At 45.9% G+C, this 15,186-nt stretch overlaps 1 protein-coding gene across 5 annotated transcripts in view; it reads right to left on the reverse strand.

Annotated features, from left to right (window-relative positions):
- Positions 1-6,864: 6,864 nt before the first annotated feature.
- The window catches only part of TSC22D1 (TSC22 domain family member 1), a 91,388-nt gene continuing 83,066 nt past the window's right edge, over positions 6,865-15,186 (reverse strand). For 2 of the 5 annotated variants that reach the window (XM_041407415.1, XM_041407414.1), the window contains 2 exons: positions 9,223-9,274; positions 6,865-8,270 (listed from right to left, as the gene is read on the reverse strand). In XM_041407415.1, the coding sequence (XP_041263349.1) occupies positions 8,013-8,270; positions 9,223-9,274 (310 nt within the window). In that variant the 3' untranslated portion in view covers positions 6,865-8,012. Of the gene's footprint in view, positions 8,271-9,222; positions 9,275-9,638; positions 9,658-9,690; positions 10,029-15,186 lie in introns of those variants that run through there. The other 3 variants (XM_041407416.1, XM_041407417.1, XM_041407418.1) reach the window with 3 other exon arrangements.

The raw sequence follows: 15,186 nt of genomic DNA on the forward strand, positions 1-15,186 counted from the left end.
CTTACAGCACCAGAGACTGAATTAAGTCAGCAAAAAAGCCCAGCTTCTTTTAATATGGACATTCCTCTAAATTCATCATGCTTTCATGTCTATGCAAAAGATGCAATAAGTTACCCCTGGAGCACCTTTGGAGCTCCTTAACATCTCACCTCCAGTGGCAGAAAGATTCTACTCTGCAAAGTAGAGAAGTAACCACTTTCAGTACATTATAAAGCAGGTTTCACAGCTCCTCAGTGGTGCCAAGTTTCCAGCTTCTCTCGGGCTATGCAAGGAAGAGAAAACGAGCTCCTACAAGCCGCCTGTGAGGAATGGATCCTCATTTCAAGCACCTGTAAGCGGGGCTGCAGGGCAGGAGGGGGATGAAGCGCAAAGCAGGGCAGGCTGCAGCCCCAGGTGAGCCCACGGAGGGCACTCTGTTCTGGCAGCGGCCGGTTTCACAGAGATCATGGGTTCAAGCACAGATCTAATTGAATTGCAGATGTCTTTTCTGATGGCTATCTGCTAGCAAAGCTTCAATTAAAGCAGGAGCAAAGGCAGAACGGGGAGGTTCTCAGTAATAAAACTAATGGAAGGAAGAGTGGCCATTTACAGCAGCCTCCACAGAGAGCATAATGCACGTAGTTTCTTTTAGCAAGATTTTTTTTTTTTTTTTTTTTTTTTTTTTTTTTTTTTTTTTTTGGGTATGGGGTGAGAGATCTGAAACCTCAGCATAAATACCCAGCTTCCAAATCCTAGAGATACTGAGTGTATGGTGGACTGGAAAGCAGCTAATAGCAATTTAAATAATACACAAATAAACTCATCTCCATTGCTTCCAGTACCCCCTGATGAACAACTTCATCTGCTTTCCATTCTGAAGGCCATTGAGGTTTGTTCTTGACTTTGGTTTTAAAGGCTGAAAGGTTTTATTCACTGCCCTTTTGTTGCTTCCAGGATTAAGGTGGATTTGCCCTGAGCTTGCACTTGCCAGATCAGAACCTCTCATCATTTTATAGTGCCTTTAGAGCTCCAAATAGGGAGAACTTTAACAGAGCTCTCAGTGCACCCAAACTACAAGACTATAAATTGGAGCATTAGGACTTTCCCTTTTTTTTTTCTTTTTGACCTGTAGCTACTTTCTCATGATGGCTTGAGCTGCATCCAGTGTGTATTACCACATACACATCACTGAAAAGCCACCCCCACCCAACGCAGCTAAAGAATCAAAATTACGCTTTAAGATGGCCTGAGAACCTGGTTTAGCTCAGGAATAAGGTTTTTGAGAACTGTTTTCCCTTTCCTCAGCCGATTGTTACGCTGTACCCAAATTCCTGTTGTGCAACAGTTTGGAGGCCTCTTGGCCATGTCCTACCCAAACCCTCTTGCTTCTTGGCGCAGCACAACTCTCCTGGGGGCATCTCAATGGACAATCACCCCCTGGGATTCAGTTTCAAGGAAAATAATCAGAGTTTGGCTCATTTTCTCTTTTGAACTCCTGCCCTTTTCCGATGTATTTACAATGTAAGGAAGTCAGTTTATTCATGGTTTGGCTTTTAACTTTGTTGTTGAGCTTGGCTTTGCTCCTGTTGGAAATTGGACCCCAGTTGAGGAGGGCAGTTGCCAGTGTCTGCTGGAAACTCCTTGCCTGGGATTCTCAAGCAGACCGTTTGTTGACCTAGCTCAGCACATACTAAATAAATGCAGTCAGAAGAGTCTGCTTACTCATCGCAGGAAAAGGACTGGCCCAGTGGCAGGAGTTTTTCAGAATATCCCCAAACATTTCAAATGCCTAAGTTCACTCCAGACTTCTCAGGAGGTCCCTCCAGCAACCATTCTCCATTTAATTTCAAACATCTGAAGTAAACACTGAACAGCAAAGGTTGGAATTGGGATGATTTCCTTGAATTTCTAACTTATTTCAGGTTTACTCCAGCAGAAAATTCACCAGGAAGTTAAAAAACACAATCCTAAAGAGAGAGGAGAAAAGTGACAAATAATGCATCATCTGTAAGACGTGACCTGTTACTAACGTGCTCAGGATGCTTATCGAGAGGTTTTTCAAATGGCACGTATTAAATAAACAAGTATGCCTTCAGCCAGCAAGCTGCTATTTCTCCCTGCAAGGAATAAACAATACTTAAAATGCTTTGTATTGAGATTTGTAGCTACAAAAAATCATGGGTGGTAATTCCCACATAGCCTTATGGAGTTCTTTCTGCAGCTGAACCACAGGCAGCTGCCTCCCAGGCATTGATTTATGCCGTAAGAATTAGGGAGAGGCATCTCTAAGGCACTGCATTTACTCCCCTGCTGCTGAGAGGTTTTGTCTGGGTGCTCTCTGGACAGTTTCCAGGCATGCTATTGAAGAGTATTTCTCTTTCCTTCCACAACAGTCACTTGCTCACTCCCCCTGACCGGGATGGGGGAGAGATTTGGAGAAGTGAGAAGGCTTATGGGTTGATATCAAGACCGTTTAACAGGTAAAGCAAAAGCCGTGCACACAAGCAAAGCCCAACAGGAACCCAATTCATCACCTCCCATGGGCAGGCAGGTGTTCAGCCATCCCCACGAAAGCCGGGCTCAGTCACATGTAATGGTGACTTGGGAAGACAAACCCCATAATTCCAAACATTCCTTCTTCTTCCCCCCGCTTTATATGCTGAACACGATGCCATATGGTCTGGGATATCCCTTTGGGGTCAGCTGTCTCAGCTGTGTCCCCTCCCAGCCCTCTCACTGGTGGGGTGAGAGGCAGAAAGGGCCCTGACTGCATCAGCCCTGCTCAGCTGTAACAAACACATCCCTGTGTTACCAACACTGTTCTCTGCACAAAACCAAACTGTAGCCCCACACTAGCTCCTATGATGAATCCTAGCTCTATCCCAGCCCAAACCAGCATATTCTCCATTCCTGATTCCATACCATTTGCATCATGCTCAAGTTCCACACTATCCAGTACATCCTCATTACCCACCACCACTGTCACCATCCTTTGATATAAACACAGGTTCACCCCTGTGAAATGTCTGTCAAGCATCCACAAACTGTCCTTTTAGTTCATTTAGTCCATGCCTTTGGTCAGGACAGGAGACGTGGTGTGCTGTGTGGAGTTACTGGGCACCAAAGGCAGGTCACGTCAGGTCACTGCTGCACTTGCACTGCTTCCTGTAAGGCTTGTCCTCCACTGGTTTGGGTGATTCCTGCTGCAGTAATTCCTACAACACGCAAGCCAAATTCCACATTACAACAATTTCAAGATGTTTCCATTACAATCTCCACCTCTGGTTCATTTGGAGCAGACCATGGGGTTTAAAGTTGCAGTTAACTCTTCTGCTTGCCCTGCTCTGGCTTGGACTTTTCCACGGTCCTGTAGGAGTGTGCCTGCTCCAAGTGAAGCCTTATCTATGAACCAGAGACTCTTCAGGGGTCTACCTGCTGTGGCATGGACTTACCCACAGCCACAGTTGCTTTGAGGTAGACCAGTTTTAGCATGGTCTTTTCCATGGGCCACAATGCCTTCAGAGATGTTCCTGCTCCAGCATGGCCTCACCCACAGGCAGTCCCTTGGAAAGTAAACCTGCTCCAGTATGGCTTTACCTATGACTGTAGTTCCTCCAGGGCTGTATTTGCTCTCTCCTGGGCTTATCCACAGCCACACACTTTGGGGTAGTCTTGCATGACTTCAAGCACAGCCACCGATGTTTCAAGGTGCGACTTCTCCAGCAACCATTCTCATGGACTTACCCTTGGGCCACAATTCCTTCGGAGGTCCAGCTGCTGTGGCACAGACATGACCATGGCCACAGATGCTGTGAGATGTACCTGCTCTGGCATGGCTTATCCAGGGCCACAGATGCCTCAGGGTGTCCAGCTCCCACATGGACTCACCCACAGATCACAGGCCCTTCCACTCAAGTTCACGCTGGAGTTCCAGCCTGCCCAGAAGTGCAGCACAGCAGCAGCAGCAGCTCTGGCTATCTGCCAGCCCGACACATTGCCATGGCTGTTATCGAAGTGTTCCCAGGCACCGCACAGTAAGGTGATAAGCAGCACAGCAGTGCAGTGAGCAGCCACTAATGAGCACTAGACTCAGGCAAGCAAGCCCTGTGACAAACAGGAGCCTGTCAATTAATAGCAAAACAGCAACAATAGTGATAGAATTGATCCAGCACATTCCAGTCACATCTGGTGGTACTTCGAGCCCCACAGCAGGCAGCAGAAAGGACTGTTGTGGTTTAACCTGGCAGCTGCTAAGTGCCACAACAGCCACTTGCTCTTATTTCTCTTTCCTTCCACAACAGTCGCTTCCTTACTCGCCCACAGTGGGATAGGGGAGAGAATCAGAAAAGTGAGAAAACTCGTGTGTTAAGATAAAGGCAGTTTAACAGAGAGGCAAACAAGGAATCCATTTACCACTCCCCATGGGCAGGCAGGTGTTCAGCCATCTCCAGGAAAGCAGGGCTCCACCACATGCAACAGTGATTTGGGAAGACAAACACCATCATTCTGAACTTCCTCCCCTTCTTCCCCCAGCTCTATACACTGCACACAACACCATATATTACAGGACACCCCTATGGTCAGTTGGGGTCAGCTGTCCAGGCTGTGTCCCTTCCCAGCTCCTTGTGCACCCCCAGCCCTCTCTCTGGTGGGGTGGGAGGCAGAAGAGGCCCTGACTCAGTGTCAGCCCTGCCCAGCTGTAACAAACACATCCCTGAGTTATCTGTTTTGGTCACAAATCCAACCCATCACCCCGTAACCAGATATTCTGAGGAAAAGTAGCTCTACCCCAGCTACAGCCAGCACTTTCAAGTGTTTATGGAGATCCCAGAATCTGAACCACCTAGACTTGCCTCAGAATTATTTGCCAAAAAAGTTTTGGATTTAAAAAAAAAAAGCCGTAAGAAGAAAAAAGACCAGCAACCTGGTTTCGGTGATAATGTGCTTCGATCAGTTTATGATATTGCTGTTAAAAATAAAGCCACTGTGCAGCTAATTGACAGCAAGAAATTAAATGACAAACAGCTTGGATACAGCCTGAAGAGTTACTGAAGCAGAAAATAAAAAGCTTGACATAAAAAAGATATGTTACATTTCATATGACTCTCAATGTGGGTGAAAACATGAGCATCTCAGAGTTTGTAAAAAGAAGAATTTTGGTGGAAAAAGACAACACTCTTGACCACTGATAACATTTGATTTAAAGTTCTCTGAAAAATTATTTGTTCTAGAACAAAAGGAAAAATCAAAACAATTAATTCCAGAAGTATTACAACATAACTGACAAACATCTACTCTTTGTCTGGATTTCAAGCACAATTTTAGTCAATTTGAACCCGTTTCATGAAGAGGCTGCAGCTTTGACAGAGCTATTGCTAAAATCATCTCGGCAACAAAACATTGCTTGGCCTCATGTTAGTAATTAATAAACAGCTCCAAGAACCAGCTCCAGTTTAGAACTACTCAGTACATAAATAATCAGATTTGCCAGCATTGATTTGCCACTGTTTAGTACAGTGTACTAAAATTAATGTATTACCTAACCAAAATCCTGAAGGCTTCCAAATCATTTATTAAAAAACAGTTCCTTGAATTTAGAATACGATGATGCTGTTCTTCAAATAAATAAACCCAGAGGTCCATTTCATTAAAAAAAATAAAAAAAAATTGCACATTTTGATAGCTGAAGTGAGTGAAAAAGCTGATCTGTGTAAGCGTATAAAAAAAGTCAATTTTCACAATGCTACAGCCTGGAAGCACTGAAGAGACAGTCAGAATATAAAGGCAACTGCAGACAATTAAGCTCTTTAAAAAGCACCAAAATTAGCATTCCTTTTGTCGGATCCAAATAATTCAAGTGTTGTTCTGCCACAAAGGCCATCAACAATTTCTAATTTTAGCTTAATCCATTAGCAAGAAAAACCCTGCATTTCTCAGTGGTGTTTCCTCATTAAGAGCGCTCCCAAACTGTACACTGAAATCTCAAGAACACAAGCTATGAATTCAAGTTCACACTCCCATGAAGACAACAAGCACTTTAATATGGCAATCCCAATAAAGGCAATTCAACTACTTGTGATTCAGCTAAGCAGTGCCTTAACTGCTACAGGGTGAGTATCCACCAAAAGCAAAAATTTAGCCATGAATTACACAAGTGACCTGTCCTACCTTGAACCTTCAGCTGTATCATTTCCTCTGCTACACTTGATTACTCTCAGTAACAAGAAGCTCCACAAAAATAGTATCTCCTGATTTTCATTACAAGTAAGCAGTCACCCGACCCTATAAAAAACCCTTTGTAAATAACCCTCATATTTTAAGTCAAATTAGTTTATTTTCCACTGCTGCAAAATTGCAAATTCCTTTGCTCCCCGGGTTGCAGTGCATCGATCACACCTTCACTATTCATTCACCTAGAAATTCATAAGCTCAGATTCAGTTTGAATCAGTGTTACTAAAGCAGCATTTTTCCAAACTTACACGCACAAAACTGGAAACCATTCTCAACATTTTTCAGAAGGCACCGTTAATACTGTGATACAGGCTGACCTGCTGGGATAGCTGCAGTGCTCACTGCCCTTGACAGCCCGAGTTAAGGTGGGAACTGTGCCAGCATGGGATGACCAGTGCACAGGCAAGGGCAGTTTGCCACTAGGAAACAATTTATATATTGTTATATACAACAGATATCTGTGGCCCTACAGCCCTGACCATATAGGACCAAATCCAGTTTTTGCTTAGTCAGGCGCCCTACTCCCTCCTCCTCCTCCATTTAACTTCAGTATCTGCCTCTTTTCAAGAGCTGACCCCACCACCCATGTAAAACTGCATTGCAACATCTCAGAAGTGGCTGTGGTTAACACCAGTACAATATACAAACAGTGATTTATCAACATTGTATGCTTTATTGAAAGTTGACAAGTGCAACAGTTAAATACATTGACGTGTTACAACTGTAGAGAACATGCACAAAAACATATGCATACTACTATACAGATCATATGCAAAAAATCCATACTGGGAAATCCAATTTTTTTTCTTTAATTCTTTGCTAGCAGGGCTTGATAATTTTTGGAGTGGTTTTCCCCATCTTGAACCAAACTACAATGCACAATGATTTACTTCAAGATAATCAGCAGCCAGGGAACTTCAGAAGTTACACAAACAGCATTAATTTGCCAAATTCTGAACAGTTGCGTAGGTGCATTCTTATTCATGTAGCATAAAAAAAAACTTTTCAAACTTCTTCAGATCAGCCAATGAAACAACTAAACTTCAATCTGTACAACCTAAATAGTTACAGTTTTCTATTTTACAAAGTAATTACACTAAATACACAAATATACAGTAGGCAAATAACCTTCATGGTAATTATCCTATGACCAAACAACTGTATTGTCACCTACCTGTTTTCTATATATAATACAGCTTTATGCACCTGTCCACTGGTTCAGAAAACGGTGCAAATATTTGCACTTAAGGTTTCAGGTGACAATTAAGTGTTAAACACTGAGATTTACCTTTTGCCCTCTTCCTCTTAGATCCTATGCACCAGTCCACACTTTGGAACCCCAATGCACTACAGGGGGTTGAGCCATCATTTTTTACTCCAGTCCATTTCTTCACGTTTCCAAGTTTGAAAAGCACTTGTATCAGCTGTAGCACTGGATGAGTGGAAGATGTAAAAACAAACCAATAAAATTCAGGCATGCAGCTTCGTTTCTCAGCCATTTGCAGAAGCTGCTCGAGTCCCCAGTGTACTTGTGCTAATTCTCTGGAAGTTTATTTTATTCAACCAACCTAAGAACATAGACTCCTTCAAGCCAAAGGGGTAAGGGAGGTAAGAGAGAGACAGATGAGTGTGTAATACAAGGGGGAGAAGCCTCTCCTGATGTGTGCAAGGCATGGAGTCCTCAGTCTGGGTTGCAACTTGCATTGAAATGGATGAAGGGCGGCTGTGGCGGATTCCCGCTAGTCCTCCTCGCTCTGGACAGTCCAGAAGCCAGCAATCATGATGGCAACGACATCTTGAGCTATGCTGAAGGCCCTGAGCCCTGTGATGCTGGCTGAGCAGGCTGCTGTGCTGTCCCTTGTGACTGGGAAGAGGAGGGTGGAGAACCAGTCTGCAGCTGTGCTTGGAACTGGGCAAGCTGCTCTGGGCTGGCAAGTGTTTTTAGCAGAGTGTTTTCTTGCTCCAGCTGCGAGTTCTTCTCTATCAGCTCTTTGATTTGCTCTTTGAGGACCTCCACTTCCTCCCTTACCGCGTACATCAAGTGACTCTTTACCAGATCCTGAAACGCAGAAGAGTGCGTGCGTTAGGAAAGCAGCAGCATCGCGGCCCGGGCTGCCAGCCTGCCCCGCGGGAGCGCGGCAGTGCCCGCTACGCAGTGCGAGCCCCGGCCCCGGGCAGCGCTGTCCCGGGCCGGGCCGGGCCGGGCCGTCACCGCCGACACTCACGTGCGGCCCGGCCTGCACAGCGGCCCCGCCCCCGCCCAGGCCCCGCCCCCGCGCGCGCCGGCTGCAGCCAGTTCTGGGCGCAGGTTGCCGCATTTCCCTCCCTCCCGCCGTCCGCGCGCGGCCGCGGGTGACGTCAGAGCGCGGCGCGGCCAATGGGCGACAGAGTTATTTATAGCCGGGAGTTAAAGGCTCGGAGTTTGCCTAGCAACAGCCGGAGAGGCTCCCGGGAGAGCGGCTCCAGGCACCGCTCCAGTAACAAAGGGCGGCCGGGCCCCCGGCTCCGGGCAGCGCAGCGCCCGAGCCGCCCGCGGGGAGAAGGGCGCAGCGGCGGGGGATGCCCCGGCTGCAGCCCGCGGGGGATGCGCTCGCCTGCGCTGTATGGGGGGGCGGGGGGGGAAGTCAAAAAGACAAAATGAAAAGTACCCCAAAACGCCCCCTCTTTGGGACTGTAAAACCCCACAAATGCGCTCCGCTTTCTGCCCAGCAGCGCCCCTCCGCCGCCGCACGGAGCCGGGATCAATCGTTTGGGGAGGCAGTAGCCAAGAGCAATGCCGTCATTCCCTCCCCGGCATCAATACACAAACGTGCGCATTCCTCCCCGCGGGAAGACTTTGATCAATTAAAAATAAAAATAACAAAAAAAGGTCCCGAAGCCGACACCGCGCCTCCCCTTCCGTCCCCGGCTCCGCTACCGAAACGCGTCCCAGCACGGGTATCGCCGCTGTATCCCCATCTTGTTTACTGCTTCAAGCACGAACAAGGTTTTATGCCCCCATCGGTACGTACCATCGCTTGCTCGATTTTGTTGTCGATAGCTACTACGCTTGCACCAGAGGAGCTGCAAAAGAGAAAGAAAGAGAAAAAACATACATTAGCGCCGGCTGAATTATTTAAGAGACAAGAGACGCGAGCATTGGTAGCCAGTTGGCTGAGAAAGTCATCCTCACGCTGCCCTGCCGCCGCCTCACCAGGATGCTCTAATGCAGCAAAGCAACCTGTAAAGCCGCGCCGAGCCCCCGCGCCCGCAGCCCCGACCAAATATCCCGACATTTTGCCCCCCGACGGACCATAAAGATGGAGCTCAATCCCAGGCTGCGGCAAAAGCGCTGGGCGCCGGGGAGGGCAGCACCTCCGGGGGGAGAGGCGGGCGGCGGAGCCGCCGCTGCGGCTCCCCCGGACAAAGGAGCCAGCCCGGAGCTCACCTGCCCGCGACCGCCGCGCCAGCAGAGCCGCTCGGACACAACACTTATTTACCTACTGTCGAGCCTCAGAGACGAGGTGTCGGTGCCCAGCAATGACGATAAGAACGAAATCGAGAAGTGTCTTAGTTGATAAACTCCTAGATCCATTGCCACCGGTCTACAACATTGGGCATTCATGCAACCGCGGCCAGAAACGCTCCCCGGAAAAAAAAAAAAAATCAGGTCTCGCTCCTCTCGGAGGCGTGTGTGCGTGCGGGGCCGCTCCGCCGGGCGAGGCGGGGCCGGGACCCTGCGGGACCCTGCGGGGCTGCGCTCGGCCGGCTCCGAGCGGGGTCAGCGCTCCGCCGCGCAGCACAAAACCCGGGCATCCCGGCCCCCCCCATCATTTATGCGCCGGCGCCGCCTCCCATTGGCTGCGCTGCCCGGGGCCCGCCCCGCGCCGCGCATCTCATTAGCGCGCCCCCCCGCCGCGCGCGGCCCGGGCCGGCGGCGCCCACGCGGAGCGGTCCCGCACGCGCGGGNGAAGGCTCGGTCCCGCCGCCTCCGCGAGCCCCGGCACGCGCGGGGCCGCAGCGCCGCTCGCGCTGCCGGCCCCAGCCCGCAGCAACGCAGGGGTTTAAAATTAAAAAAAAAAAAAAAAAAGAGAGAAAAATAAAAAGAAAAAAGAAAAATAAAGGAGAAAATAATAGTAATTAGCGGGCCCGAGGAGCGGCGGGGAAACCCCGCACGGCTCGGCGGGAGCGCGGGACGCGCCGAGGGGCCGCCCGTGGCCGCGCCGACAGCGCCACCTATCGGCGCGCGGCGGCGGAGGTGCCGGTCCGCCCCCGGGCGCGGCCAGCCGGCCGTACCGCCGCCCCAAGCCGAGCCCGCGCCCGGCAGCTCCGCTCGCTTCGCCCGTGCCACGCGGGAAAAGCAGGATACCCACGCACTGCAGATACAACTCCTTCCGACAGCCACGAGCCCCCTTCATCCCTTACACACAACTTACGAGCCCATAAAGCCATTTATGAAAAACATATTCAGCCACCGATCGTCTACAAAAGCACATACGGCACAAACCTGTGGATTTCCAGCAAGCCGGCTGCTGACACTACTCTGCAGTAACAGGGAAAATGCATATTCACTCATTTTTAGGCTGCACCATAAGGCATTTAGTCTTAAAAGTTGCAGTACATGCATTAATAATTTAGGATAAATCCTAAAGATTCTTCTCCCACCTAACTGTGGTGTTTTTCTCAACAAATGTTACGCTCGCATGTGTCATGGAACACAGCAACTAAATTCAGTGCCCATCCAAGTGATCTTCTCTACCAGTAACAGCTTAGAAAGAGACCCAAGGCAGAACTAGACCGCCATCAAATACTGTCACAAGAAACAGCCGCTCTCTTCTAGACCTGCACTTTCGGCATGTGTTACATTACTTAAAGGCGCAAAAAAAAAGTCAAAAACCTCTTCTATTCTCTACAGCAAACTTCTCCAAGAGCTACAAGTCACATACATCACAGGTGCTGCTCCCAGAGAAGCAGGAAAGCCAGGAGGCACAGAATAATCATCTTAAAGCTAAATTTAGCATTTGCGTATCTGCATCATCCTTCTTAGTTTATTTATGTTGTCCTAGACTACTATTCTTTCATTCAATAATGCCAGCAGAGTAGTACAAACTAATCCTGTTCACAGGGAGGTCACAATTAAGAATAATAATTCCTCACAGCCACTTTCCCGCTGCTAGAGAAGGTTCACATCCCACAAGGGCACAGCTCTCATCCCACCCTTTGGATATGTGGGGAATTTGCACAGGATGGCAGCTAACAGGCTGAAAATTAAAGGAAGTGTTTTAGAAAATCCCTTCCCTGTCCCTGCCTTGCAAACTGGTGACAGCAAGTAAACCGGAGCAATGGATTTGAACACGTTCATCAGGCTCCAGCTCGCCCCGAGGGACAAGCACCAGGCACCCCGAGCTGCAGGGACACTTTCTCTGCAGAGGTTACTCACTGCACACCAGCCATCAAATAGGGAGAGCCCTTGGACAGACAGTGCCAGCAGCACGTCATCTGAACTAGAATCTCTATCAACTCCTGTCCTCGACTTCATCTAAATTCATGTTTTATGACAGGCTGGGCTTCAAAATCAGTAATGTCTCAAATGACTCCTCCCCATGGCAGTTACTCAGCACAATTAACAAAACTGCAGCTGGACAAAAGCTCTGGGACAACCTCCGTGTCTTGTAGTTCTTTATCAGAAAAAGGGCAGAGCAGGTGCAAAAACAGCTAAGTCCTATCACTGCTAATCAGGCTCTTATAAAAGAACTTGAAGATAGCAAACTCACAGGCCTGGACAGATATATCCTGAAAACTTCTGCTTTGCTATTGCAGGACAGACAGCAGAAAAATGTTATTTGGTTTCATTCATACATGTAGAAATAAACTCATGGAGTCATTCCAAGATGGTTGTTGGTTCTGCCATAACGACTGATAATTATCAAATGCAATGGCATTTGATAATTTCTGATTACAACAGAAAAATTATGCCATTCTTAAACTAAATTAACAACACTACCACCTTTAATCTATATTAATCTTCACAAAGAAGAGATAACACATATGATCCTAAATCGAATTCCCACTAAACTCATTAACCATCTTCCATTAACTTCAGCGGGCTTTTAACAAAAATCTGTCATTTATTTTTAGATGCCTACAAATAGAGTTGTGATTCAACAGAAAGCTGTCAGCTGTGTAAGTAGGACTGCATATTAATATGCATGTTCTGCTTTGCCCACTCTACAAAGAAGCAAACCGTAAGTGTCCCTTTATGGCTGAGAAAGTGGATCATCTAGGAAATTAAAAAAAATAAACAAAAAACAAAAAAACCAAGACCATGATATAAATTATTTTAATCTCCAAAACCGGAGTGATTTTTTTTGGGAGGAGAGGACAGCACCGCTATTCTCTGATGTTCTCAGTTCAATACCCCATCTTCTGCCTGACAAGGACAGACACTGAACTCTAAGGACTGGGTTTTTGCTGTTGTTTTTAACAAATGTCTCATTTATGAAAGAAGAAAGTATATGGAAGATTTAAGAAAGATAGTTCTCCAAACTCAGTTTTCCTGTAGAAGGGCGTCAAGATTACCACTGCGTTACTCAAAATATTATAACCACCTCTTTTAACACTGCATTAACAGATAATACATACTACTCGGCTCCTGGAAAAGCCTCAGTTCCTGGGAGTTGAAAACATCTGCAGAATTCCTCAGTTTGGTTAAGACAATCTAGGTCTGCACTGGCTTGGACAAATTCATGTTGTTAGCACATGCTTTGGAAGTCTGTGTATCTACAGAGCATCCCAGGTGTTCACAAACTGCATAAAGTAACAGAAAAAGACTCGAGATGGGCTCCTGAGAAATCAGCAGGGTAGAGTACAATACAGCAAAGGAGTAGCTCACCAGCATCTTTGATCCTCAAGTAAACTGACTTCTTAAATTGAACATATAAACAGTAGTCAAAGACTTTTTAGCACGTGTCACCTTTTGTAATATTTCACCTCTTAAACACTGTTCCTCCCACTAAATAATTTCCTCTTGTCTCAATTTATTCATGCTAAGCACTTGAAGAAAGTGCTTTTCATCTTAAGCACATAATGAGGTAAACTACAGCACAGAATCATTTTGTCTCTATGCAAGTCTCTGGTTTGTCATATTTCTCCATGTGTGTTAAAAAGTTTTTTAACTTACAACATTTATCTGTTAAGTACCTTGTCAGTGTATGCTCCCTTCAGATGACAACATTAAAAGCCCTCGATAAGCATCTTCTGAACATAAAATAAATCTCATCTTTTGATGATGTTACAAAGATGCCACACCAGAAACCATATTAGAAAAACAGCAATTGCTGTCACAGCACACTTTCATCTTACGCTCAGACAGGCTCAGATCTTGTGAACTTCAACTACAGCTTTCAACTGCAGAATGCAAGTACTGAAGAGGTTAAAAATAAAATCTGCTATTTACTCAAGAAAAGGCTACAGTAATTAGATTCTACCTGACATCTGACTGTGCATTCCACTTGGCATCTAAAAATGGAGAATAAATGGCAGAGTACGATTCTGCCTTAAAATTCATAGATTCAAAATTATTTGTGTACTGACAGCAACCCTCCCAGCATCCAATTTATGCAAAATTGTGCCAAGCTAATAACAGAGAGAAAGCTCTGGCTGTACTTGACATCAAGGACTAAAGGTTTATTTATTTCAAGAGGCTATGCTTTTTTTTTTCTTCATCTCAGTAAAGGTACATAACTGAAGAAACTGTCCAACTAACTTTCTTTCCCACAGTAAATCATAAATATTTTTAACAGACTAAGGACGAAAAAAACCCCCAAACAAAATAACCCCACCCACACAAGCCCCATCTTCAGATAGCCTAAATAAAGATCACAAAATCTCAGCCAACTTCCTTTTCCAGCTCCAAACCTTTAGTTAAGATCTTGATTTAAAGAAACCAAGCCACTAAGAACTTACTGCTCAGCTCCAAAAGACATATATTTTATTTCTAGATTGAATTCCGCAATTTCAATTTATGTACTTCTGCTAAATTGAAAAAGCTCTTTCTACAAGCCAGTACTCTCTCAGTTTTCCTAAATGTGAGCTTTTCCTCCCCCATAGTAATCTCATTTGCATGTATAATTTAGTTTATTTGTTTGCTAGAAATTGGGGTTCAGTTCCAGGAAAAACAGATAAAAGGGAAAGCTGTGCAATATGCTAGTGAAATGAAGTGCTGTATTTATAAATGCCTTTTTTTTTCCTTACTTTTTTTCTTTTTTTTCCAGATGTGCAAGCATAACTAAATAAATATTTAGTGGAAAAAATACACACACCCTACTGGGGCTCTGGAAATAACCTGACAGTATCTCTGATCATAGTGCATACACACAAGTATCATGCTGTGAGAGAAGAGAGAGAAGGCCGCATTTAAAGCAAGAAGATAACCATGTAAGATCAAAAGGAAAACAAAGAGGTTCTCACTGGTTCCTCTGAGGATATCCTCTTTCTCTTTGACAGGCAACTAATTACGAGTCAATCCTAGTTATTTTTAATGAGAATTATAATGATTCTACCAATTTTAATGCTGACAAAACAAAACATACTGTCTATAATCAAGTATCTGGATACAGTCAAACAAAGAGATGACCCACTTGTTACCCATCAGACAGAACCCTGGAGGGAAATATGAGCCATCTTAAAACAGTTTTGATGCTTGGAGAGGGATGTAGGGCATCCCCTTTCCCGACATCATCCATAGATAACCATCTAGCAATGCAGTTGAGATGAAGGTCTGTGCTCTGTACATATCCAATGAGTTTCAAAGTCCCCTCAAAGAGCCAGCTGAGGTCTATCATAACTCAAAACCTGAAATTACATCCAGATGCTACTCCACTTTAAATTTAAAGAAATTATGCATTTGCAGTAACATGCAGCTTGGGAATCACAGGCTTTGCTGATTTCAGAAACCTTTAAATAAGTAGGTGTGAAATATTTGACTTTACTACGGG

This window comes from Onychostruthus taczanowskii, unplaced genomic scaffold (genome assembly GCF_017590055.1).
Source record: "Onychostruthus taczanowskii isolate IOZ18803 unplaced genomic scaffold, ASM1759005v1 scaffold26, whole genome shotgun sequence".
Taxonomy (NCBI): Eukaryota; Metazoa; Chordata; class Aves; order Passeriformes; family Passeridae; genus Onychostruthus; species Onychostruthus taczanowskii.